The 26,544-nt window shown below is 33.8% G+C and overlaps 3 protein-coding genes across 6 annotated transcripts; 2 read left to right on the forward strand and 1 right to left on the reverse strand.

Moving 5' to 3' along the window:
* The first annotated feature begins 3,385 nt into the window (after positions 1-3,385).
* LOC111877415 (importin subunit beta-1) lies at positions 3,386-7,637 on the forward strand. The gene is made up of 3 exons (XM_023873943.3): positions 3,386-3,574; positions 4,681-7,100; positions 7,171-7,637. Exons 2-3 carry the CDS (start codon positions 4,687-4,689, stop codon positions 7,373-7,375), a joined length of 2,619 nt encoding a protein of 872 aa, XP_023729711.1. The 5' UTR covers positions 3,386-3,574; positions 4,681-4,686; the 3' UTR covers positions 7,376-7,637.
* A 4,520-nt stretch (positions 7,638-12,157) lies between these two features.
* LOC111877417 (receptor-like protein kinase ANXUR1) lies at positions 12,158-16,651 on the reverse strand. Of its 4 annotated transcripts, XR_002845398.3 has the most exons (6): positions 16,493-16,651; positions 15,032-15,968; positions 14,728-14,949; positions 14,195-14,647; positions 13,467-13,665; positions 12,362-12,498 (listed from the first exon to the last, which is right to left on the reverse strand). XR_002845398.3 is itself a non-coding variant. In XM_023873944.3 (5 exons), the coding sequence occupies exons 2-5, from the start codon at positions 15,941-15,943 to the stop codon at positions 12,256-12,258; spliced, it is 1,830 nt and encodes a 609-aa protein (XP_023729712.1). In that variant the 5' UTR covers positions 15,944-15,968; positions 16,493-16,651; the 3' UTR covers positions 12,158-12,255. The 4 variants fall into 4 exon arrangements, 3 of the variants coding, with proteins under 3 accessions (XP_023729712.1, XP_023729714.1, XP_023729713.1); XM_023873944.3 differs by lacking the exon at positions 13,467-13,665 and having other exon boundaries at positions 12,158-12,498; XM_023873946.3 differs by lacking the exon at positions 13,467-13,665 and having other exon boundaries at positions 12,158-12,498; positions 16,504-16,650.
* Positions 16,652-24,835: 8,184 nt separating this feature from the next.
* LOC111877406 (uncharacterized) lies at positions 24,836-25,432 on the forward strand. The gene is made up of 2 exons (XM_023873932.1): positions 24,836-25,016; positions 25,092-25,432. Exons 1-2 carry the CDS (start codon positions 24,836-24,838, stop codon positions 25,430-25,432), a joined length of 522 nt encoding a protein of 173 aa, XP_023729700.1.
* The last annotated feature ends 1,112 nt before the right edge of the window (positions 25,433-26,544 follow it).

Consider the following 26,544-nt stretch of genomic DNA (forward strand, 5'->3'; position numbering starts at 1 on the left):
GTGTTAGTAGTGAAGCTCTGGAGCGCCGGAGAGCCCAAAGAAATAGCATTTTCGATTCCGAAGGTCTACTTGCACAGTGTCTGATTTTTCATTAAACAACATGTAAGTTGAGCTATGCTTACTGTACTTTAAGTATAACTTATATTTATGTTCGTAAACATTATTATGAGCTTATAAATAAGATTTATCAGTAATACCAGTCGTGATAGTGATCGATCTACTTACGGGAATGATATATAGGTTGGATATGTGTGGTGTTTACAGTGGATTTTCAAGACAATATATCTTTATATACCAAACAGATCCTACTTCCAATAAGATTTTACATGGTTGTTCCTTATCAGTTATATGTCAGTATTCTTTTTGGGATCATTGATAAATCTGATAAAAACATTATAACAATTAAACTTTATAAATACAAATGAATACTAAGACTTAATAATATTCGTGTTTAGGTTGTTTTAAAAGGGAAACCTGAAATGTCAGTCAAAAAATCGACTTTCCCGCGAGTCTTCCACCTAAATTAGGTAAGTGCATAGTTACTTTCATGAACATGATTTTAATACAAAGTATTTATTAAAAAGTATTAATTATCTGTTGAGAGTTTATCTGTGAATCAGTTGCTAGTTATCTGAAATATTTGTTAAATGTATATTTGATCATGGTTAATTATGTGTTAAAATCTTTATATGATATTATTACATGATAAATTAAAAAATAAGTATTATTACTTAAGAGATTTACATGTATGTATGTATATATATATATATATATATATATATATATATATATATATATGTGTGTGTGTGTGTGTGTGTGTGTGTGTGTATATATATATATATATATATATATATATATATATATATATATATATATATATATCTGATACTCTATGTTAAATATATACACTTAATCACAATAGTGTTGTCTAAATAAAGTTAGTATTAAAAGTTAATTTCAGGGATTTTAATTTTGTCTAAGTTTAAAACTAAGATGCATAAATGATGATTAGTTACAATTAAGTTTGATAAAAGTCTAGTCGTATACGATGTTACGATAATATGGTATAAACATGAAAATGGTTTTGGAAATTGATTATAACCATTATAGTCTTACCTAGTAATGAAATAAGACTTACAGAGGTTGTTTAGTTCAAGTTAAATCGAAAGAATGTTTAGTTATACGATATAACATAAAAATATTAAATAGGCAAGAAATTGTGTTCATTACAAACATTGTAATCACATCTAGTTATACACTATGACTTAAAGGGGATGCTTGGTTAATTAAGTTTGGATATAGGGTAACATCATATTAAGGGTGTATCTGATATGAATGGAGAGTATAACTCTGTTATGTGACACTATCAGGTGTCGATGTATGGATTACGTATCAGACTATATACCGGTAAGACTATTATCATATCTTATAGACACATATTCCAGGCAATGAAAAATAGAATTTTCTCCCATACACAAGATTTTTATTCCATCTCTTTTTCTTTCACTTACAACCAAATATCTAAAATTGTGTTTTATAACTACTTGAAAATGAGTTTCTCAGATAGTGATTACGAAAAAAGCTTTGCAAACTTGTTTTCTTACTTTCATAACCTTAGAAGAACGAAACCCCATAACTACACCAATGTTAGGTGCATTTTATGCACTTATTTTGCACATCTAAATCCGTCTTTTCATTGCATTTCAATTCTTAATTCTTGCATTTAGTTCATAAATGGGGCACTTACATGTTTTGTTCATAATGTCAGGCACTTTCACTATTTTTGAATTATTTTATAGGTATTATGGTTATACGAAGCATGGAACATGGAGCTTGAACGATGGAGCATGTGGAGAAGAAGGATTAGATGAATTGTAGAATGAAGTTTTATGTCATAGCCCAATCCATTGCACTTCATCATAGCAAATGACTACGCTTAATTTCTCAATATCATATTTACCCTTCATAAACCTTCAAAATATCATATTTGCCCAAATCCTTTTTTATAATGTTTTTAATACTTTATAATCATTTTTATACCTTAGAATTATTATAATAATTAAAAAATTAAACCATGTTATCCTTACGTCTATGATAATGAAATGTGAACTTCTAAATTGTTGGAATGTTGCCCTCTTAACAAACAAAAAGATTCATCTTCAACCTTCTTTATGGAATGTATATTTTGATTGTTTAGCTTTTGTTGTTGTTGATTATTATCATGTTGTAGATGAATGATATTTTAGATATTACCATTGACATTTTGATGTTTAAAAAGTGCATATACGATATTTTGATATTTAAGAAGGGCATATATGATATTTTGATGTTTAAAGTGACATATATGGTATTTTGAAATTTTATGAATGGTAAATATGATATTTAGAAATTTTATGAAAGGGTAATTATGATATTTAGAAATTAAGTTGGATAAATATGATATTTTGATGTTTAAAAAGGACATATATGAAATTGCCCCAATAAATAAAAACCTTTATAGACTTGAATGCAAACACATTAATTAGTAAAAAAACCAACCTGGTTTGTGTTGGTGCGTTTAGTATCATTAATACATTTAGTGTAGTTAGGATTCTATTTGAGATAGACTGAGTTGCTTTTATTTATATTTTGAGATAAGAAGTACATAGTGCACATTCAAATAACAAAATAGGGCTTGGAAACACGAGGGTCCGAAGGCAACGTCCTTGGTGGGTTCGCAGGGGCATTGCCTTTGGCGAGGTCTAAAGGTAGTGCATGTAGCAGGGACCAAGGGGCAAAGCCCCCAGCGAGGTTTGTGTTCAATAAAAGGAGGTGCTATTTTCCCTACATATAGGAAAAATGGGTTGGACTGAAATTTTCCTGCCAAAACCCATAGTTTACGTTAAATAAAAAGAAGCATCGTTTTTCCTACATAACCGTCATTTTCTACATATAAAAAAAGACTTAATGTTGTAGAATAGTTAGGATATACAAGAAAATGCTTTGTTCGAGGTGTTCGATATCTTCATGGGCTTGACACACACACACATTCAAGCTATAGTATTCGATTTGACCTGTTTTTTCACTATTTCAGAAATGCCTATTCCAAAGTGAACGGTTATTATAAAACTTTTTTTTACTTATTTTATACAAAATAACCTCGAAACTTGATTAGATTAATCACTTTCCCTTAATTCAAATATATGATTACATCTAATTAAGCTTAATATGGAACATCATTATAAAATGGAAAAAATTGTGAAAGAAAGATCACCATTGAATTTTAGCACGCTCCTCGCACGTGCGAAAATTTCAAATTCATCCATCTCACCAAATATGAAAACGATACTAGGGTTTTAGAACCGACAGGTCGGCGATCTTGGGCAGTTCGGTCATCTGCCCGTTGTATAATTTTTTCTTTCCCGTCCCCTCTTCATCCCTCCCGCTTCCTTCATTCATTCGAAATATATACACCCCCAAATACTCTCCAAACTACACGATTTCTCTCTGTCTCTCTCAAAATTTTCTCTTCATTTCGGCCTCTTCAGCACTTGGAATTTCTTCTGCTGTCTTCAGATTTTCCCCTAAATTTAAGGTATAATTTGTTGATTAGTTTCTGCTTTCAGTTTAGGGTTTATGCGAGGTTTAAATTTTGAACAACAGATCTAACTTCAGTTGATGTTTTGTTGTGGCAATAACAATGGTTTTGGCTTTTTCTGTTTTGTAAAATTTTTGGTTGCCGATTGGATTAGGGTTTCTCTGTATGTTGAACTTGATGCTTGTTTATTGTGTATGCTTACTTACAGATCTCCATGTACTATTTGATGTTATCGCTTCTAGGTTTACTGATTTGTTCGTTTTGATGACGTAGTAGGTAAAGTGTGCAACGCGTTTTACAGTAAACGTGTAACTGTGCTTAGATGTTTTGATTATCTACAATTTTGTTCATCGGTCATTTGAATCGAGAGATTTGGGGAAGTGCGTTATTTTAACGGTAGTAATTTGCATTCGAACTTGTAGAACATCGCTTTTAGACTCTGAATACTAGGGTATTTTTCGTTACATCGTGATGCATGTAGAAAATCCTGAAGAATGTAACATCATCGAACTCATATTAGAGATGATGGATAATAAGCCTTTTCATCTCATGGTAACATGCGTGGATTTTGGTTGATTTTGAATCAATGATATATGCAATATACAAAAAGTTTCAAATTATTTTATGTATCTATTCATGTGTATGGTTTTGTTTTGAAGTCTCAACAAAATCTGCTCTGGAAAAGTGATGCACATAAATCTGACCTGAATAATAAAAAAATGGGCATTTGGAATGTAAACTGATTCAATTATCAATTGCTACAACTGTTCTATGGTTCATAAATTATTCTGAATCATGCTTTTACACATTCTTTTACTCTTTTGCTTATTTAAAAGCATTTATAACATTACTGTTGCACAATTGAACTATTTTGTTTTCACTTTCATACTATTTTCTTCCTTTTACTCAAGTTCTAATGGCTAGTTGTTCTCAAAGCACAACTTGCAGTTGTACTCATGAGTTATGTGGTATAAGTTTCACCTTTGGTTTCTTCTCACCAATTTTGTTATCCATTATGAGCTTTTATCATCTGATTTTACCATTTCTTATCAAAAAACCATGGAACTAAAAGATTGATTCTATTTCTCCAATCTTTTAAACAGGTGAAGATGGCTGTGGAGATTACAGAATTCCTTTTATCTGCTCAATCACCAGATGCAAAGGTCCGAACTGAAGCAGAAGTCAGACTCAGGCAATTTCAAGAACAAAACCTTCCAGGGTTTCTTCTCTCTTTATCACTCGAACTCTCCAATGACAATAAACCTCTGGAGTCTAGAAGATTAGCTGGAATTGTGCTCAAGAACTCTTTAGATGCTAAAGATGCTACAACCAAAGAACATTTACTCCAAAGATGGGTGTCAAATGACATTTCATTCAGATCCCAAATCAAAAGACTCCTCTTAAACACACTTGCTTCATCAGTTTCTGAAGCAGGCCACACTGCAGCTCAAGTAATTGCCAAAATCGCCTCCATTGAAATCCCAAGAAAAGAATGGCCTGAACTCATTAGCTCTCTACTTGGAAACATGACACAACAAGATAAACCATCATCATTAAAACAAGCAACATTGGAGTCACTTGGTTATGTATGTGAAGAAATCTCTCACAATGATCTTGTCCAAGATGAAGTCAACTCAGTCCTTACAGCTGTTGTTCAAGGCATGAATGTCACTGAACAAAGCTCTGTTCGTCTAGCTGCAGCCACAGCTTTATACAATGCACTTGATTTTGCACAAACAAATTTCGAAAATGAAATGGAAAGAAATTACATCATGAAAGTGGTTTGTGAAACAGCCATGGCTAAAGAACCTGATGTCAGAAAAGCTGCATTCGAATGCCTTGTGTCAATTGCATCAACTTACTATGAAGTTCTTGAGCCTTACATGCAAACCCTCTTTGAGTTAACAGCAAATGCAGTAAAAGGAGATGAAGAAGACGTTGCTCTTCAAGCTATTGAGTTTTGGAGTTCCATTTGTGATGAAGAGATTGAGCTTCAAGATTTTGAAACTAATGAAACCGGTGATTCATACCCTCATTCACGTTTCATAGAAAAGGCTTTATCTTTACTTGTTCCAATGCTTCTAGAAACTTTACTAAAGCAAGATGAAGATCAAGATCAAGAAGATGGAATCTGGAATTTGTCAATGGCAGGTGGGACATGTTTAGGTCTTGTTGCAAGAACTGTAGGGGATTCCATTGTCCCTTTGGTTATGCCTTTTGTTCAAGACAATATTTCAAAGCCAGATTGGAGGGCCCGCGAAGCTGCCACGTATGCATTTGGCTCCATTCTTGAAGGTCCAAGTGGCGAAAAGCTTTCTCCTATGGTGTTATCAGCTCTTGATTTTCTTCTCAATGCTATGGGAGATCAAAACAGTCATGTGAAAGACACAACTGCATGGACTTTAAGTCGAATTTTCGAATTATTACATAGTCCAGCTACCGGATCTTCTGTTATTACCCCTGTTAATCTTGAAAGAATCATCCGGGTCCTTCTAGAAAGCATCAAAGATTCACCTCATGTAGCTGAAAAAGTATGTGGTGCTATTTACTATCTCTCTCAAGGGTATGAAGGTTTCGAAAGTGGCTCTTCTGTTTTAACACCTTATCTCGCTGACATCATCACTTCATTAATCGCAACTGCTGAAAGAACAGATGCTAATGACTCAAAGCTTCGATCTGCTGCTTATGAGACTTTGAATGAAGTTGTGAGGTGTTCAAATCTGAAAGAAACATCTCAAATCATAACTCAACTCCTCCCTGTTGTGATGTCAAAACTCGGTCAAACAATTGACCTTCAGATTTTATCATCCGATGATCGCGAAAAGCAAGGAGATCTACAGGCGTTACTGTGTGGCGTGTTGCAGGTGATCATTCAGAAACTCAGCAGCATAGATGAAACAAAACAGATCATTTTCCAAGCTGCTGATCAAATCATGGTTTTGTTCCTCAAAGTCTTTGCTTGTAGAAGCTCAACAGTTCATGAAGAAGCCATGTTAGCAATTGGAGCTCTTGCATATGCAACAGGGGAAAATTTCATAAAATACATGCCAGAGTTTTATAAATATCTAGAAATGGGGTTACAGAATTTTGAAGAGTATCAAGTTTGTACTATTTCAGTTGGGGTAGTTGGGGATATATGCAGAGCTTTGGATGACAAAATGTTGCCTTTTTGTGACAACATTATGAGTTTGCTTCTTAAGGATTTGTCTAGTGGCGATTTGCATAGATCCGTGAAGCCTCCGATTTTTTCTTGCTTTGGTGACGTGGCGCTTGCGATTGGAGAGCATTTTGAGAAGTATGTTCCTTATGCTATGCCTATGATGAAAGGAGCTGCTGAAGTTTGTGCTCAGATTGATGTGAATGATGAAGAAATGGTGGAGTATGGGAATCAGTTGAAAAGGAGTATTTTCGAAGCGTATTCGGGGATTTTACAAGGGTTTAAGAATTCGAAAGCTGAGTTGATGTTGCCTCATGCTCCTCATCTTTTGAAGTTCATTGAAGTTGTTGTTAAAGATGCTCACAGGTATATCATATATAAAAATAAAAAAAATATATATATTTTTTGTTTTACATATGTTTTTTTTTTTATGTAGGGATGAGAGTGTGGTGAGAGCAGCAGTAGCAGTGCTTGGAGATCTCGCAGATGCACTTGGGCCCCACGTGAAGGCTCTCTTCAAAGACTTGTCGTTCTGTAGTGAGTTATTAGTAGAGTGTCTTCAATCGGAAGATGAGCAGTTGAAGGAGACAGCTACTTGGACACAAGGAATGATTGGGCGTGTTTTCTCGGTATGCGGGTAAAAAAATAATGATAATAATAATTATTATTACTAGTTTTTTTTTTCTTGGTTACTGAAAGAAAAATGCGCTTTTTCATATAAAGTTTCGGTCAGGGTCGGGTCGGGTCGGGTCGGGTTGGGTAAATCAATGTGGAGTCTTGTACTATGAATTTAAGTACAAAAAACTTTGGGGGAAAAGGTTGGTTGTTCTGTGTATGGTTATTGAGTTTTTGGCACTAAGAACTTAAGAAGGTCATTATAAAAGGTGGCTTATTGTTTTGATCTTTGGTTATGGGGTTTTGTGTTTGTTTATGTTTTTGTTTTGAGAAAGCTTTTGGGTTTTTTGGATAGATTGAAACTGATATCAGTTTTGGTTTTGGCCAAAGAGTATTAAAAATGTGAAAATGTTATTAAAAGGGTAAAACAGTCTTTCTGGGTCACAGAAATTTCAGTTTTTGGAACAAATTTGCTGTTTATTGTTTAGCTTTTATAATTGTTAAAATAATTAAATAATAGTTTTAATAAATGGTTCTTTTGAGTTATGACTAAATATTTTGTATTCTGCTATTTAAAAAAATTTGGACTTAAGGAATTTGTTCTTAGCAAGTTTTCTGTCTATTATGGGAGGTTTTAAATATTTTCGATAAGAATAAGAGATTATTAGAAAAGTGGATTGAATAATTACATGGATTTGTATAATTTGCTTCTAAACATTTGTAAAACGACAATTATTTACAGAAAAACAGTAATGGTTTGTAAATCAACCACGCGGATAGATTCCAATGCTTAATTTCTTATACATTTAAATTTCTAACCCTTTTTATAAAATAAATTAAATGAATTTCAAAATATTTTGTAAACCGAACACTTATTCAATCTTTGCTTTCTTTTATTAATTTATTTATATAATCTCCTTTTCTTAGATTTTTAACCCTGTTTGTGTGAAGCTATTTTAAATTAAGCATACCCGTGTAAACTGATGGTCGACGAGAGAAACGAATTATGTATAATATATATCCCTCTTGCTTTTAGTATTTTCTTTTAACAAAAGTGCTTATCATACTTTTGCAAACCCTCGTGATTCTTCATCCCCTATTGACAAATCTATGCAAATTTATTCTATTCCAGAGTCACTTCTAAGCAACATGTCTCTCTTCTACATTCTGACTTTTTTTTTATTTAATTTCTGACAAGAATTAAATTAAATGAGATGGTAATATTTTCAAGAGATCAAATACTGGTAGTTTTGCCTCTTAAAAAAACACATCATGATGTCTTTTTGGGATTTGATGTGTTTTTTAAGAGGCAAAAACTAATTAGGTACTTCAAATCATAAAACCCTGTCAAACAAATGTTTGATTCAAACTTGTTTAATCATGGTTATGTTTATGGTTTCTGTTAATCAATTACCCTACTGGTTGACTTGGGGGTCCCTTACCTTTTGTCATGAATTGTTTGCAATATTAAGTAAAACAATGATTATTTTGTGTATTATATGCAATTTGTAGCCGTCTACTTATTAATGTTTTCGCGAACTTTGATTAAGGACGAATAAAGGGACAAATAATGCAAGATGGAAATGTATTTTCGTTAAGTTTCATCTCTATTAGTGAGGTCTAATTCTTTTTAAGCAATTTTTCAACCACATGTATTTTTAAAAGTATGATTATGTTATTTATGGTTATGATATTTGCAAAAGTTATGAAATCAATATTTTGATACCAAAAGATTCAAATATTTGCACAAGTTATTTGTGATTGATATAATATTATTACCAAAGTAACATCTATTATTTTAATTAATTTGATTGTTATAATATTATTACCAAAGTAACATCTATTATTTTAATTAATTTGATTATAAATACATTAAGTCTTATACCATATTTTTTTAAACTTTATTTGACCTAAAAGTATTTTCAATTTGACAAATATTTCAAATTGTCAATAAAATAACAGTTACAGACATGTTTATTTATTTTCAAAATATATTAATTGACACATATCTTATGTATGATTGTCTTTTAATTTTTGGTTGCGAATAAATTAAGCTATGACATATTATTTGTTTTAAGGGTAAATTAATTGACACAATATGTTACCAAAGTATCTATTCCGTGAACATTAATTTATAAGGAATTTAAATTTTATGGTTTATGTGTTAATTAATACGAATATTAATCGATTCAAAGGTAGATTGATATTTGGCCGGATAAACACATCAATGATTGTAAACATTCAACAATATTTTTTAGATTACATGTTATTAATAAGTCAATTTAAAGAGAAACTTTTTAATTGACATGGTATATTGTCGATGTTTATTATTAAATTTTATGGTTTATGTGTTAATTAATGCGGATATTAATCGACCCAAAGGTAAGTTAATATTTGGCTGGATAAACACATATTTGATGATAAATATACGATAATTTTTTAGGTTACATGTCAATAATAATTCAATTTAAAGAGGGCTTATTAATCGATTGATTTATTCTCAATGCTTATTATTAAATATATATTTTATGTGTTTGTTAATTAGCTTACCAAAAAGGTTGGTTGATATTTAGCCGGATAAACACATATGTGATGATAAACACGTGACAATTATTTTGGTTCCATGTGATTAATAAATCAATCTAAAGGACTTGTTAAGTGACATTATTTATTGTCAATGTTTTTATCACTAAAACAAAGTTAATATTATTGTCCAAAGACTTGATATTAATGTTATGTCCATATCTAGTAAACAAATGAATTATTGATTAAAGTTTATGGATTAATGAGCATTAAAATAAGATTAGTTAATACTTATGTTCTCAAAACAACAAATTTGAATTTTGACATAATATCTACCAACATTGATCACATTCATGTGGTCTAAGGGGACTAACTTTAAGGGATTAAATGAGAGAATTATATCAGTTCTCAGTTTCATGGATATTGAATTTGCATTTTAGATAGAACAACATTCTTTAAGAATGTTGAGTTTGGGGGAGAAGCAATGTTAAAAACATTATCTTTAAGGAGGAATTAATCCCGATTCCTATTATTGCCTTGACAATATACAAATTATGAATTAGTGACTGACAATGTTATTCAATCTCGTATTCAGAATGAACAAACTCAACAACCTTAACTTAGGATACCCCATTGTGGTACCATAGGTTTCATCAATTCATTATCCTCGTTTGGTTTTGAGGTAAATACAGTAAATTGTTATTTGTATCAAAAATTCAATGTGAGTAAATATATCTTTTTGGTTTTGTATGTTGATGACTTATTGCTTGCCATCAATATATTAAAGTATTTTGAAATAAAGGATCTTGGGGAAACTTATTTTGTATTAGGAATCCAGATTCAACGAGACATATCTTGTGGAATTCATGCATTATCACAAAAGATCTACATCAATAAGATCCTTGAAAGGTTTCACATGCTAACTACAAACTAGACAACACCCTTGTTGCTAAAAGAGACTGATTTAATCTTAATCAATGCCCTAAAATCGACTTTAAAGTTAGAGAGATGTAAAAGATTCCTTACGTTTTTAGTATGTATACATCCCTATATTATAAGGATGTTAGGCAGATATCTAAGCAACCCAATTATGGATCATTGATACGCATCCAAATGGGTTTTGAGATATCTATATAGAACAAAAGGCTATATGCTCAACTATAAGAAATACGATGTTTCGGAGATCATTTGTATTAGGAATGTGATTTTATTAGATGTCAAAATGGTTATGAATTCATATCAGGATACTTTTACATGTTATCATGATGAGCCATTTCATGGAATAGACTTCGATAGTTTGTGACAATAAGTTAGTAATATTATATTCTAATAACAGTAGAAGTCTACTTAGTCAAATCATATTGATATATATCAAGCTTCAAACTGTTAAAGAAAAAGTACAAATGGACAAATATTTATATAACATATCAAGAAAAACTCCGTGATAGCGGATCTACTCATAAATGGATTACCTCCGTAGGTCTTTAATGAGCATACCACATACGTAGGTGTGATATTTGGTTTTAGTGGGAGTTTTATGGTGTTTTATGTTTTGTTGAAGAACAATTATGTTTTTCTGTATATAATTAAGAATTCGGTTAAGTCCATTATTAGTTGCACTTATTTGAAGTTTGATCTCTATTCAACCTAAACAGGAACTCGTTGGAAATCTATTTTTATTTTAAAACCATATATCATGTTTAATCTATATTGTTAGCTATATATGTATATGTGACCATTGATGGGTTTAGTTACGTAAATTATAACAAAAACCGCTTTGATCCTATACTCTTATGATTAGTGGACGAGATTGTTTAAGTGTACCAATACTATGGTAACATTAACACACTTATACGGTTATATGTATATTTATATATTCGTGGTCTAGTGGGAGATTGTTAAATAATTATGAGACCACTTCATAAATGTGTATAATTATAATGTTATCATTAAATCCGGTTATCATGGTAAGAATATAAATTGTTGATGGACCGATTTATAAGATATTCACTTACCTTTTGTGGGCTGAGTTCCCGGTTTAACTCGATATTCTCTATATCCATTCCATCTCTCATGTTAGGGTATATCTCCATCTATATATAAGTGTGATGAGGAACATACGAAGATACATAAAAAAGTTCATTTTTTCATATAGCTGAGGATTTTAGAGAAAGTTCTTAAGATCAACCGGAAAACCAACCATACTCATCAGATCCTTGAATCACAATGAAAACATGTATCAGATGGTTATTCTTGTTCAAGTTTTCTTTTAACTAGATTCGAGATAAAGATCCAAAGTTTATGTTTCCGCATTTATATTTTTGGTTATTAAAATTACCAACACATGAATCTAATAAAAACATAAATATATTTTTCCCTTGTCTCATACTATAGTCTTCAAGTAGACACCAATACTATCAATATGACCGCCCGCAAGGCCATAAAATCCTGCAAAAGAACCATCCTCAAATGATACCGTGAAATGCTCCCCTCTTACAGTACCATAAGGTCCATGGGTTTTTTTGTTTGTTCCAAATGAGATTGACCTTATTACTGTGTAACCGTTGCTTGCTAACCCAATTGTTCCGCTGATGGAATTTATTTCCTCATTATAATCAAATATTATCTGATCGGACAAACAAACAACGTATAATTAACAAAATTATATCAAAATGGAGAAATTTAGAAAATGAATAATAGTCTATGTATGATCAACACATAGAATGATGTAGTTCGTTAATATTATACGTGTCATAATACATAATGTTACATCTGATATTTACACATGCATATCATATCTAACATTCGGCACAATGTTATGGTTGATAAAATACCATCAACAGTCTTTCTAGACATGTATTTGTGATTTATATCTTGTAAATGTTTTTAGTTTTTACCAAAAGTTTAATTATCACAATATGTAGTTTTTTTATTACCTTCCAAACGAATGGTGGATCTAAAAAATAAAACAAGGGTATGCAGTGGCAGTACTATTTATCGTTCACATAAATATTTTGGTCAAGGGTATATATACACACTTGGTCGGCCTAAAAATTGGTATTTTTCGTGTACAATTTCTTTGAGTTCTTTCTAGTAATTTGTTTGTTTTGATATGATTTTTATAATTATAAACTTATCCAAGAAGTTTGCTTGTAATCATATTTTAAATCAAAATTTTCTATAACATGAATAATTATAATTACTAACCCTAATCCTAATCGATACAAATAAAATAATTTTATATATTGCTAGTAGACAATTCACAACAGTTATATATTTTTGTATCATTACTTAATTACCATCAGATAATTTAATAAAAAAATATAAATGTAAACATATTTTTCGTAAAACCATGATATCATTACTAACAAGTATGATTCATGATTATCTCAAATATCAATTAACAAATATAAAAATGATTTTATAAAAAATTTAGCAAAAAACTACCGAGGTCATTTTAGTTTCCAGATTATCTACCAACGTTGGGAAAACGATATCACATATCCTTGCCAATCACATAGATATGTGATTGGCAAGGAGATGTAATATTTTAATTATGCTTTTAAGTTATCTAAAAAAAGGTACATAACATACCTTGAGAGAAAATAAGAGAAGAAACTGAAAGAGTTTGAAGAGTGAGGTCTTTTCTTTTCAACGAAAGGAAGAAGCACTAGCAAGGATATGTGACATTGCGACCGGAGACCGGCAAAGGGAAAACGAAGCCGCAGAAGCAATGTTGTTGGAGGAGGCAAACCGGGAGAAGAAAGTGACAGATCGTCGGTAGCGATAAGATCTAAAATGAGCAAAATCATGAGAGTTTGTTTTGATTTTTTTATTTAAATATGTTTATATTTTGTTTCAGTTGTAGATTAATTTGTTTTAATCATCTTATATTTATTTAAGAGGGTCAAAAATGAGTAGTTTTTTATTATTATTTTATTTTATTTTTTATTTTCTTCATATTCTTCTTCTTTGATTTCGTATAGAATCTCAATACATAAACTTATTTATTTATAACATTTTTAGGAGCCATAAGATGATTAAATATCTTTTACAGGGTATGCAAGTATTATAATCAAGGGTATGTAATATTTGTTTTTTTATCCATAATAATAACTATTTGTTAAAAACTTAACACTTCTATGAAAAAGTTAAGGGTATGCAATTGCATACCCTTGTTAAGGTATAGATCCTCCCGTGTTCCAAACAATCGTAGTAAAAGCTTATGAGGTGATTATAACAGCCATGTCTTGAGAAACATGCATTTCCAAAAATCCAAATAAAAAAAAATTTAGAACTTGTCTGAGTTATGAAATGTTTACCTCGGAAACTGTTTCATAAAGATTCCAATCAAGTATTTCAGTCGTTTTGGTGTGTGTTACGCTTCTATATTTTGTGGTGAAGATGAGAAAGTTTATGCTATCGCCATGATTAATGGTTATTTTCGTCAAATGTTGATTGTTCTCTAGTGGTAGATCCCAGATGTTATGTGGACTTCCAGGGTAAGTTGTTCCCCATTTTCCAACCCTGACGACTTCCTCATTAGGTTTAACATATATACCAATACTATCAATGTAATAACTAGCAAGCCCATAAAACCCAACTAACGCGCCTCTTTCCCATGGTATAGAGAAAACAGTTTTTGTTACTCGACCAAAAGGTCCATGGGCCCGTTTGTTCGTCTGAAAGGATAGTGACGAAATTATTGTAAAACCATCTCGAGAACCAATGGTTCCATTAATGCCGATTATTTCCTCATCACCTTCGAATATTACCTGATTAATAAGCCACCATGCACAAAGATTATGTTACAGAAATACATACATATTGATTCGTGGAATTAAGATCAACTTACCTCGGAAACTGTTTCTCCACCGGCCAAACCACCACACTTGTCGGAATCATGCAAAATACCTTTAGATTCACCGGTGAACATAAGAGAGTATATTCCATCACCATGGTCAATAGTTATCTTCACAAGGTTATGGCCTTTGTCAAGTTCAAATGACCAGTTATTTTGAGGATCTCCACTTGTTCTTCCCCAAGTTCCTACCCGAATAAATGATTTGCTAGAATCCTTGCAAGAAAGAAAATATATAATTAAGAGAAAAGTGGAAATAGAGTTAAAATAATATTTGAGTCTTTCTTATGAAACTTACTTGAAGCTCCAATGCCCTCTCAAGGTTTTCAACAATCCAACCCATCGTTGGACGTTGGCTTCGATTTTCTCTCAAACATTCATATGCAACCTTTGAGAACAACTTTAATGAACCAACTTTCATTTGATTCATGAGATTGAGATCAACGATCTCTTCTATTCGGTTGTCTTCACAATACACTTTTGCCAATGAAGAAAGAGCACGACGTTCGTCTCGGTATCTTTCAACAAGTGCCAACCTTCCACATAATATTTCAAATAGCACTACTCCAAATGAATACACGTCGGACTCCTTTGTTAGAATTCCCGTTCTTATATATTCTGGATCAACATAGCCGAAGGTGCCACAAGCATTAGTGACAAGAAAAGTGAACTCCACATTTGAAGGGCCTATTTTTGACAATCCAAAATCGGATATTTTTGCTTCCCAATTCTCATTTAGGAGGATGTTGGAGCTCTTTATATCCCGATGCATGACTCTATGTTGGGGTCCCACATCATTATGAAGGTAATTAAAGCCACGAGCTGCACCAAGGCTTATTTGGAGACGTTGTATCCAGGAGAGGTTGGAGTCGCTTAGATATCTGTCAAGGCTTCCATTTTTTGCATGCTCATATACGAGGATATTTTCTTTACCCTCATCACAAAACCCGATAAGAGAGATGAGGTTTTTGTGTTTATAGCACGAAAGCATCTGAATTTCCATCAAGAACTCTCGGTCTCCTTGTCCCAATGACCGGTCCAACCTCTTTATAGCAACGGTGATAGGGGTTCCAGATAGGGTGATTTCGCCTTTGTAGACTTTCCCAAATCCACCTCGTGCAATGAAATTATCATCGCCAAAGTTATTGGTCGCTAACTTTATGTCTTCGAGTGGAATTTTTAAGTGTTGTACACCTTCCATCAGAGACATTATGTAACTGAACTCTCTTTAATCTCTGTCAATTAAATAACAAATGGGAGCCTAAGCACATGTTAAGCAGAAGTGTTTAAGTTCAAGATAGAGTATTATATTATAGTATACACAAACTTAGAAGTTATTGACAGACATGTCTATATATTAAACATTAAACCTGAAGGTATGATTTTGTCTTTTTCAAGAACATTATTTTTATCAGTTAAGTTTGTGTATTGACTGAATGAGTTTATATAAGGATTTGCCATAGGAAATGGGCTCACTCATCCAGCAATTCAACAACGCATATCCAGATTAATAGATTATGCATTGGACATGGGATAATTACAGAGTCTCAATCTCAATTGAGGATTAAGCAACAACGATTTCAACACAAAGAGCATCTCAATTGCGAATTAAAATAATGAAGGTTCAAATGATTTGATTTCTTCTACTATCGATATAGAATAAATCTGTGAATCAATATGTGGTACACAAACAAGATATTATCTTCAACACAACAATTAATCAACGAATCAATCAACTACACCCAAAGACGCATCGTACCTGTAAACAACCTGAAAAAAGGGGGAGGCGGAAGCTGCTGGAGGCCGGAGGAGGACGCTTTGTCGGTGTCGTCGACTAGAGACCAGAGGCGGAGGTGGACTCAATGACTTTGGTAGCTGTTCGTCTAGTGATAAGTAAACAAAGAGTCAACGTGAACTAAAGTGCAAAATGGGAAAATTCAATTCAATTTTAACTTATTTTTTGGGTCGAAATTAACGAAGGTTTTTTTTTACCATGTTTTTATTACTTACAAAATAAACCTTTAATTTTGGAATTTAGTTTAAACTTTTTAAATCCATAACCGTTTTTTCTAAATTGTTTTTTACAAATAAAAAACAAAACTAACTAAATATAATGCTTGCGTTTAGGGGGTAACTAAATAGAATAACTTTTTTTTTTCGTGGCATGTATACACAATTTTCAGAAGGATTATTTTTAAAATAACTTTTGATTCCATCGTTTTCATTTTAGAACACTAATTTTTACAATATATATATATATATATATATATATATATATATATATATATATATATATATATATATATATATATATATATAGAGAGAGAGAGAGAGAGAGAGAGAGAGAGAGAGAGAGAGAGAGAGAGAGAGATGATGATTCAATTGAGAGAGAAAGAGGATGGTTGAATTAAAAGAAAAAAAGGTTGAGAATAATGAAATCATTATCGACCACACATTTATTTTGTCGAAAACAATTAGGCGTACCGGCGGAAATTGATAACGGATAGACATGTGTTTTCAACCAAACATGTTTCCTTAAACTATGCTAATCATTACCTTAGTATACACAAAAACATTTTTTTTTGTTTTTTTTTTTATTTTTAGAAAACTATTTTTATCGAGAAATTATTTTAAATATATCAAAATTCATAATAAAAATTCTCTATAAATAGACATCTATATTGATATAGTTTTAAGATAAATAAAAAATTTATTTTTTTAGACTTTCAGCTCTCGTTATTAATAAGTGAATAAAGATCCATAAGATTTTTATTACAATACATTCATTATTTACTTATAAATAAAATGTATGTTTAACTTTTTTTATAATTTGAGTATCGTCCATATATGAATATAACACGTAATAAAGTTTTCTTACTTAATAAGATCTTTAACACGTAATAAGGTTTTCTTACTTAATAAGATCCTTGAAAGATTTTGCATGATAACTACAAACCAGACGACACCCCTGTTGCTAAAAGAGACTGATTTAATCTCAATTAATGCCCTAAATTTGACCTTAAAGTTAGAGAGATGTAGAAGATTCCTTACGTTTTCTTTGTTGGGAATCTGATGTATGCTCAGTATGTATACATCCCTATATTATGGGGATGTTGGACAAATATCTAAGCAACCCAATTATGGATAAGTGAGATGCATCAAAATGGGTTTTAAGATATCTATATAGAACAAAAGGCTATATGCTAAACTATAGGAAATAAGATGTTTTGGAGATCATTTGTGTTAGGAATATGATTTTATTAGATGTCAAAATGGTTATGAATCCATATCAGGATACTTTTACATGTTATCATGATGAGGCATTTCATGGAATAGACTTCATTAGTTTGTGACAATAAGTTAGTAATATTATATTCTAAAGAAAAGGCTTGGGATGAATTTAGGAGTCTTTGTGCGAGCCGTATGCGATGAGAGTCGCACATACGGTACGACGGGGGTTCACGTCTATACATGTAGTGTGGAGTGAGTCGTGGATCATAAATGATGAGCATAGCTTAATTTAGCTGATCTCACACGAACTATAAATAAATAAGTGAGTGGCCTTCAACCAGTACTGCTTTTCATGATTCTCAGTTGAGGGTGGATTCTTCTCATCAGGTAATAGTACATGCCATTGACTCATCTTTGGCGGCTAATAATTCCAATGTTGATAATGCTAGTATTCAAGCTATGTAAGTCTACTTAGTCAAACCATATTGACATCAAGCTTCTAACTGTTAAAGAAAAAGTGAAAATGGACAAATATTTATATAACATATCAAGAAAAACTCCATGATAGTGGATCCAATCATAAATGGGTAACCTTCGTAGGTATTTCATGAGCATACCATACATGTTAGTGTGATATTTGATTTTAGTAGGAGTTTTATGGTGTTTTATGTTTTTTTTAAGAACAATTATGTTTTTCCTGTACATTATATATATATATATATATATATATATATATATATATATATATATATATATATATATATATATATATTGTTAGTCTTTGAGATTCGATGCGTGTTTCATTGATTCTAACCAGAATATATACAAGATTACAAAAGGGTAATTTAGGAAAGTCTAATATGCTAGAGAACTAAATAAGGAACATATAATGTACACTAAATACAGAATATACAACATAATTGTGCAAAATATATGACTAAAATATTTTGTTAATACTCCCCCGCAGTCGAATCTGTAGATGGTCGAATAGAGAGACTGGATCAGAAACGGGTGAAGAGTTGACGTGGCAATCCCTTTGTGAAAATGTCTGCGTATTGGTAATCTGCTGGGATATGAAGGACACGTACGAAACCCATACACACTTTTTCTCGAACGAAATGGATATCGATTTCAACATGTTTCGTGCGTTGATGTTGAACCGGGTTTTGTGTAAGGTAGACAGCTGAAATGTTATCACAGTATATGATGGTGGCTTGGCGCAGCGGGAGATGGAGCTCAAGAAGAAGGTTGCGCAGCCATGTCGTTTCGGCTGCTGTATTTGCGACTCCTTTGTATTCAGCTTCGGCACTTGATCGGGAGATAGTAGGTTGCCGTTTGGATGACCATGAGACAAGGTTGTCGCCAAGGAATACGCAATAGCTGGATGTGGAGGGGCGTGAGTCCGGACAACCCCCCCAGTCAGCGTCAGAGTAAGCGGTAAGTTTGGTAGACTTTGAGGGATTGATGTGGAGGCCATGATTGGTGGTGCCTTTCAGATATCTCAGAATGCGTTTTAAGAAATTGTAGTGTGGTTCTCTTGGTGCATGCATAAAGAGACAAACTTGGTGAACGGCGTAGGCAATTTCCGGGCGAGTAAATGTCAAATATTGTAGGGCTCCGGCAAGGCTACGGTATAGAGATACATCTTGCATAGGGTTACCAATGGTGGCACTAAGCTTGGAGTTGGTGTCGGCAGGTGTAGCGCATGGCTTGCAATTTTGCATGTTGGCCCTTGTAAGAATGTCATTAACATATTGTTCCTGTGAAAGGAAAAGTCCTCCATTTTTGTGTTGAACTTGAATGCCGAGGAAATGATGGAGAGGGCCAAGATCGGACATTGCGAACTCTTTGGATAAAAGATCAATGAAGTATCGAAGAGTAGTGGAGTCGGATGCAGTCAAGATGATGTCATCGACATAAAGAAGGAGATACGCCATTTGTGCACCGTGTCGGAAAACGAATAAAGAAGTGTCACTGTTAGTGCTTTTGAAACCACATGTTTGAATGTATGTTGCAAACCGATGATACCATGCCCGTGGTGCTTGCTTGAGCCCATACAATGATTTTTGTAATCGACATACATGATTTGGGTTATGCTTGTCCACAAATCCGGGAGGCTGGAACATATACACGGTTTCTTTGAGGTCCCCATGTAAGAAGGCGTTCTTTACATCGAGTTGATGAATTGGCCATGATCTGGATACAGCAAGACTAAGAACGGTCCGTATTGTGGTAGGTTTCACGACGGGACTGAATGTTTCTTGACAGTCTATTCCGATTTGTTGAGATTTTCCATTGATGACTAAGCGTGCTTTGTATCTCGCAAGATCCCCATTAGCGTGAAATTTATGTCGGTAAATCCACATGCAACGTATGACATTAGCATTGTTGGGTCGTGGTACTAATTCCCATGTGTTGTTATCTATTAAAGCTTGGTATTCATTAGTCATTGCAGAGTGCCAGTTTGGATCAGATAAGGCATATTTGTAGGATTTTGGAAGTGGGGAGATGATTTTGTGGTTTGTGGTGGTATGAAGGTTAAAGGGTTTGTTTGGTTTTGTGATACCAGATCGAGATCGGGTTGTCATTGGGTGTTGAAAAGGTGGTGGTGGTTGGGTTGATTGTTGTTGTGGGTTTCGGCGAGAGTAGATGAGCGGGTAACGATTGGAAGTGGAGGGTTCAGTCGGAGTAGGCTGGTGTGAAGAGTTGGCAGATGTGACAGGGGTGATAGATGGTGGTGAAGTTGGCGGTATGGGTGCGACTGGGATAGTAGGTTGGTTGTTTGTGATGGTTGGTTGGTAAATAAGAGGGGAAGGATCAGTGTCAAGGAAAGAGTAGTTTTGTGGTTGTGTAGGTTTGGTATTGGCATAGGGAAAAGTATTTTCATCGAAGGTGACATGGCGGGAGAGGATAATTTTACCCGTAGATGTGTCGAGACAGCGATAACCACGATATTGGGCGGGGTAACCAAGAAAAACACAAGGAATAGATCTTGGAGAGAGTTTGTGTTGTCGTGTGGCATTAAGATTGGGGTAACACGCACAACCAAAAATCCGTATGTGGGATGTTTGAGATAGAGGACGGAGGTTGGGGTACGGTTGTGAAGTGTTTTGGTGGGTAGGATGTTGTGAAGGTAAGCTGCGGTGTGAAGGGCGTCGACCCAAAAGGAAGGTGGTAGAGAGGCGTGGGTTAAAAGAGATAAAATGAGTTCGTTGATACGACGAATCATGCGTTCGGCTGTCCCGTTTTGTTGGGAAGTGTGAGGGCAAGAAAAACGGATGTGAAGACCGATAGTAGATGCAAAATGATGAAGTTGGTGGTTGTCAAATTCTCCCCCTTTGTCACATTGGAGAGTTTTAAATGTAATGTTGAATTGAGTTTGTATGTGTTTGTGAAAATGGATTATCTTTTCATGGGTTTCAGATTTGTATTTGAGCGGAAACACCCATATAAAGTGTGTGAAATCATCAATTAAAATAAGGTAATACTTAAAACCACTATTGCTACGGAGTGGTGATGTCCACAAGTCGGCATGGATAAGGTCAAAGGGTTTTATGGTGGTGGATGTGGAGTCGGTAAAGGGTAAGCGTTTGTGTTTAGCAATTTGACAAGATTGACAAATAAAGGAACGATCAATTTTATTGCAAGAGATATATTTATTGGAACTAAGAAAATCCATTACAGAATGTCCTGGATGACCTAGCCTATAATGCCAAAAGGATGAACTAGATGAAATAAAAAAAGATAAAGCTGGAGCTGTTTCTTGATTCGTGAAGGGGTAGAGGTCAACATCACTATTGTGTCTCGTCAGGAGCTTCCCAGTGTTGAAATCCTTTATAGAAAAACCATAGGAATCAAATTCAACAGATAGATTATTTGTGCGACAAAATTGACGGACATAGATTAAATTTTTGATAGCTTTGGGTGTGTGAAGAATGTTTTTGAGATGAAATGGTTTATGTGGGTTTGGTAAAAGAGAGTGACCTGATCCAATTACTGGCACTTGATTACCATTTCCAACAAATACCGATTTTATAGATGACACACTTGGAATTGAGATTTTACCTGCATCTCCTGTAAGATGAGTAGTTGCTCCTGAATCCATGTACCACTGGTCATCGTTTTGGTCCAAAGTCATTGCTGAAAAAGTTGCCCCGAGTTCGGAGGGTTCCAGTGGGTTTACTTCAGTAAAATGGGCTTGTGGTGGTTGGCCTTGCTGCTGCTGCTGTGTGGGAGGTGCAGGCCAAGGTGAGGCCCAACCAGGCTGAGTAGGATACGAGCATGGTGGTGGTGAAGCCCACCAAGGAGCAGCCCAATAAGGAGGCGGATGAATGGACCATGGGGGGCGATTTTGACCTAGATGAAGACTACGCCGATTATTCTGGTTTGTAGCTGGTGGGCGACTATTAAGAGCCTGGTTTGTTCTGTTTTGAGAACCAGATGATGATGAGAAATGGCGATTCGAGTTCTGTGGATGGGATGGATGGCCTCTGTTTCCATTGTCTCCACGTCTTGATTTAGGGTTCAATTGTGGTTCATGATCAACGGTAGCGGCGACCTCGACAGGTGAGTGAGTTTCCCGGGCACGTTGTCTTTGATTTTCAAGTTGTAACATCGAGCATGCAGTATCCCAGTTGGGAGAAGTCTGATTTATGTATGCGGCCACTGTGTCAAATTCCAAGGGTAACCCACGAACCAGTTGCAATACGAGACGTTTTTCATTGACTGGGCACTCCACATCGTTAAGTTGACCAGAAAGATCCTTTAGTCGCTGGCAGTAAGCTTCAAGGGATGTCATTGCTCGAAGATTCAAGTTGTTGAACTCATGTTCTAGAGCTGCTGCCCGAGAACCCTTATTATTGAGGAAGACGTTCTGAAGTTTGGACCAGGCATCATTTGCAGTAAAGTCTGGATCAAGGACCTGACCAAGGAGATCATCGGATATGGTCCCGTAGATCCACTGGAGAACAATAGCATCAATTTCTGACCAAGTGTCATAAGTTGGATCTGTCTTTGCTGGGGGTGTTGTTCCGTCGATATGGGACAAAACTTTGTAGCCTTTGGCGTGAAGTTTGAACAATCGAACCCAAGAGGAATACGTGACCTTAGTGCCATCAAGAATTCTCACTCTGGTCTGTATGTTGGTAACAGTGTAAACTGGATGGATTGCCTTTGTAGAGTTTGTTTCAGTTGCACCAGACATGATGAAAGAAAACAAGTACAGATCTTGGAAGAAAAATTGAAACAGAAGGAGACTGCACAACCGTGGTTGTGAGAAGGAATCAATTCTGGTACTGAGCCCTTAGCTCTGATACCATGTTAGTCTTTGAGATTCGATGCGTGTTTCATTGATTCTAACCAGAATATATACAAGATTACAAAAGGGTAATTTAGGAAAGTCTAATCTGCTAGAGAACTAAATAAGGAACATATAATGTACAATAAATACAGAATATACAACATAATTGTGCAAAATATATGACTAAAATATTTCGCTAATATATATATATATATATATATATATATATATATATATATATATATATATATATATATATATATATATATATATATATATATTAGAAATTTTTTTTAGGGACGTGATAATCACGGCCCATAAGAGGTAAGTTGGTATTACTTTTAAGAATGTCTAACCTCCATCATAGAAAGGGTGATTTGGGTATTTCCATTGATTTCTCAAATAGAAGACATTTCAAAAGCAACAATACCACACATGAATAGTAAATACATGAATGTAATGTACAAAAGTTATACAAATATTTTAAGGGCATAGTAAACTATATATGATTAGTGGTCCTTTTGACTTAATGCAGAAGAATGACTTAATTAAGAAAGTCACGAAAATGAACTCCTCATTTAGTCATATGTCTTCACAAATTTTCCGTTATTAGTTTTTTTTATTCCATTTCCCCAAGTGTGCTATAAATTTCTCAAATGTTATTTAAGGATAGAGGCTAGACACAACAATGTACTCTTGTTAATTTGTTTATTTTGTAATTCTACTTTGATGTCTTTCTACTAATATGCAGAAATTAAAAACATTTTTTCAATTAGAGTAAAAATAATAGTTCACATTCTTTAAGAAATTAACTATAAAACCTCAACGAATGTTTAGCTTTAAATAAAGAACTTCTAAGTTCAATGGTTGCTTTACATACAAGTGCTTGTTCCCTTAACAAAACTAGAACTTTTATTCCTTTATGAGACTTCATTGTCTTTCCATAAGAATCAATCATCATAGCATTCTAATAAGAAGCATTATCTTTTGGCAACTCTTTTCGATATATATTCCATTGAAGAAGCAATATATCCACTCATGAATATGTGACACATGAACCCGAGGAAAAACATGTGATGATATAAAATGTTTAACTATGAAGACAGTAACATTGGCAAACACAAAATGATGAACGCATGATAAGTTTTTTTAACAAACAATTGGTGGGTATAACACAAAGGGTACAATCTTTCCTATATTTATGCTAAATCTTTTTTGGGTATGAATGCATTTAGGGTGAAGACTGAAAGAACTTAAAACCAAAATCAAGATTGCTCTGCTATAAAAAAATAACAAATAGATGAATTGACAAAATACACTATGAATTCTTTCAAAAGAAACCAAATTAACAACCCTTCGTCAGTTACAAGAAGTTTTCCTTCAGTCGCAAAACCTAGCAAAAATGGGCCTGAGAACCATCTTCATGTTCTAGAAAAAATATGTTAAATACAAACTACTACATCAAAAACGATTTCCTAGAGTACAGATTATCGATTTCCATAATTTTCTCCTTCTCCGTTTATGATTTATAATCGAAATTCAAAATCTAAGCATAAACACATCCACGTACACATGTACATATGTACTTTAAAATCTCCACAAGAACTTACGATCGCTGTGCTATTGGCAATATGTGACTTCAACATGATGTTTACGTTTGTTGTAGCCGGTTGGGAAGGGATAGCACACGATTCTAGAATTTTATCAGAAGCATTAGCAAATCCACATGCACCATTCCCGCTTCCACCACCAGGTAAATTTATGGTTATTGAAATAGTTTTATCTTAACTTGGAAAAATAAATGACTTTTTTTTTTTTTTTTTTACAGATAAATATTATCTTTGTGATGCTGCTTATGCAAACATTCGAGGTTTTATGGCACCGTACCGTAATGTGAGGTATTGGCTTGGAGATTTCCGTCGAAGACGTGCATTAACCAATAAAGAAAAATTTAACCATGCGCACGCAAAACTTCGGAATGTCGTTGAGCGTGCTTTTGGTGTTTTGAAAGCACGATTCCCTATATTGAAGAGGATGACACCATTCTCATTGGTTACACAACGAAACATTACCCTAGCATGCTTTGCGCTTCATAATTTTATAAGAGAGGGACTACGTGATGAGTTTTTTGCACGATATGACGAACCAAATGTCTCGGGTTCGGAATAACAATGCAGGCGTTGATAATGATGAAGATGAGATTCCAACACATGGTACTGCAGCGGATCGTGAATATATGACTTAGTTAAGAGATGAAATTGCCGAACAATTGATGTAAAATATGGAATGAAAATTATTAAAGTTTGGTTGTATGAATTTTATTTAAAAATGTTATTGTAAGACTAATTTGGTTGTTTGAATTTTATTTCAATGTTTTAAGATTACAATTATTAAATTTTTGGTATTAAAAAACTATTATCGGTTTATTAAATTATTTTATTTTAATTTTTTTTAATATCTGCAGCAGTCTGCAGCCGTTAAAAAAACAAACATGCTTCTCATTATAGTCTGCAACACTTTGGTCCACCTCTTCTGCTGCAGAGGGCTGCAGAGGTGGTCCGCAGACTTCAGACAGTTTCACTTCGGAAAAACAAACAACACCTAAATCAACGAATAGGTCTTCCCCAGTTGTGTATTTTCTATTAGGAAAATTTATCAAAACAATATATTAATAAAAAAATCTAAGATCGATCAGGGAGAAGAGCGACGGTGGAGAATAGCGGCAGAAACCGGAAGGAATTGGGAAATCTTTTTGTTGATGATATGGTAATGGAGGAAAGAAGAGGGAGCCTGTGGGTATGGTATCGATGATAAAGCGGTGTGGATCCACTTTGAAGGAACACGCTGTCTTTAAAAAAGTGACGGTACCCATTGAACAACCTCAATCGATTTACATCAAACCCTTCCGGATGTCAGATAGACGATTGTTGGAGAGTTGGGAGGAGAAGCAAAGAAAGACGACCACAATAGAAGAGTGAGGGAAACGGTGGTCGGAAACAGATGTCTTTGAGTGAAGCGGTTGAATGAATAAGCGGTTTAAGATGTGTTAAACAGATGAATCAATGACCATACAAATCGATTTTTTATTAGGGATGCCAAAAAGTCCCGTGGGGGGCCGTCCTGTTTAGGGGATTTTTTTAAAAAAAATCGGGGGCGGGGGCAAGGTTAACCCCGTTTTAATTTCGGGGGCGGGGGCGGGGGTAGGCAATCTCGTTCCGAAATCCCCATGTGGACCCCGTTAAAAAATTACACATATATTTTCATATATTAATTATATAAAT

The sequence above is a fragment of the Lactuca sativa genome, chromosome 8, assembly GCF_002870075.4.
Source record: "Lactuca sativa cultivar Salinas chromosome 8, Lsat_Salinas_v11, whole genome shotgun sequence".
Taxonomy (NCBI): Eukaryota; Viridiplantae; Streptophyta; class Magnoliopsida; order Asterales; family Asteraceae; genus Lactuca; species Lactuca sativa.

Coding starts and splice junctions, on each gene's coding strand:
- LOC111877406 (XM_023873932.1), top strand. CDS start 24,836: ATGTACATATGTACTTTAAAATCTCCACAAGAACTTACGATCGCTGTG. Junction 25,017..25,091: donor ATTCCCGCTTCCACCACCAG/GTAAATTTATGG, acceptor TTTTTTTTACAG/ATAAATATTATCTTTGTGAT.
- LOC111877415 (XM_023873943.3), top strand. CDS start 4,687: ATGGCTGTGGAGATTACAGAATTCCTTTTATCTGCTCAATCACCAGAT. Junction 7,101..7,170: donor GTTGTTAAAGATGCTCACAG/GTATATCATATA, acceptor TTTTTTATGTAG/GGATGAGAGTGTGGTGAGAG.
- LOC111877417 (XM_023873944.3), bottom strand. CDS start 15,943: ATGTCTCTGATGGAAGGTGTACAACACTTAAAAATTCCACTCGAAGAC. Junction 14,950..15,031: donor AGAGGGCATTGGAGCTTCAA/GTAAGTTTCATA, acceptor CTTTCTTGCAAG/GATTCTAGCAAATCATTTAT. Junction 12,499..14,194: donor TTTATGAAACAGTTTCCGAG/GTAAACATTTCA, acceptor TTGTCCGATCAG/ATAATATTTGATTATAATGA.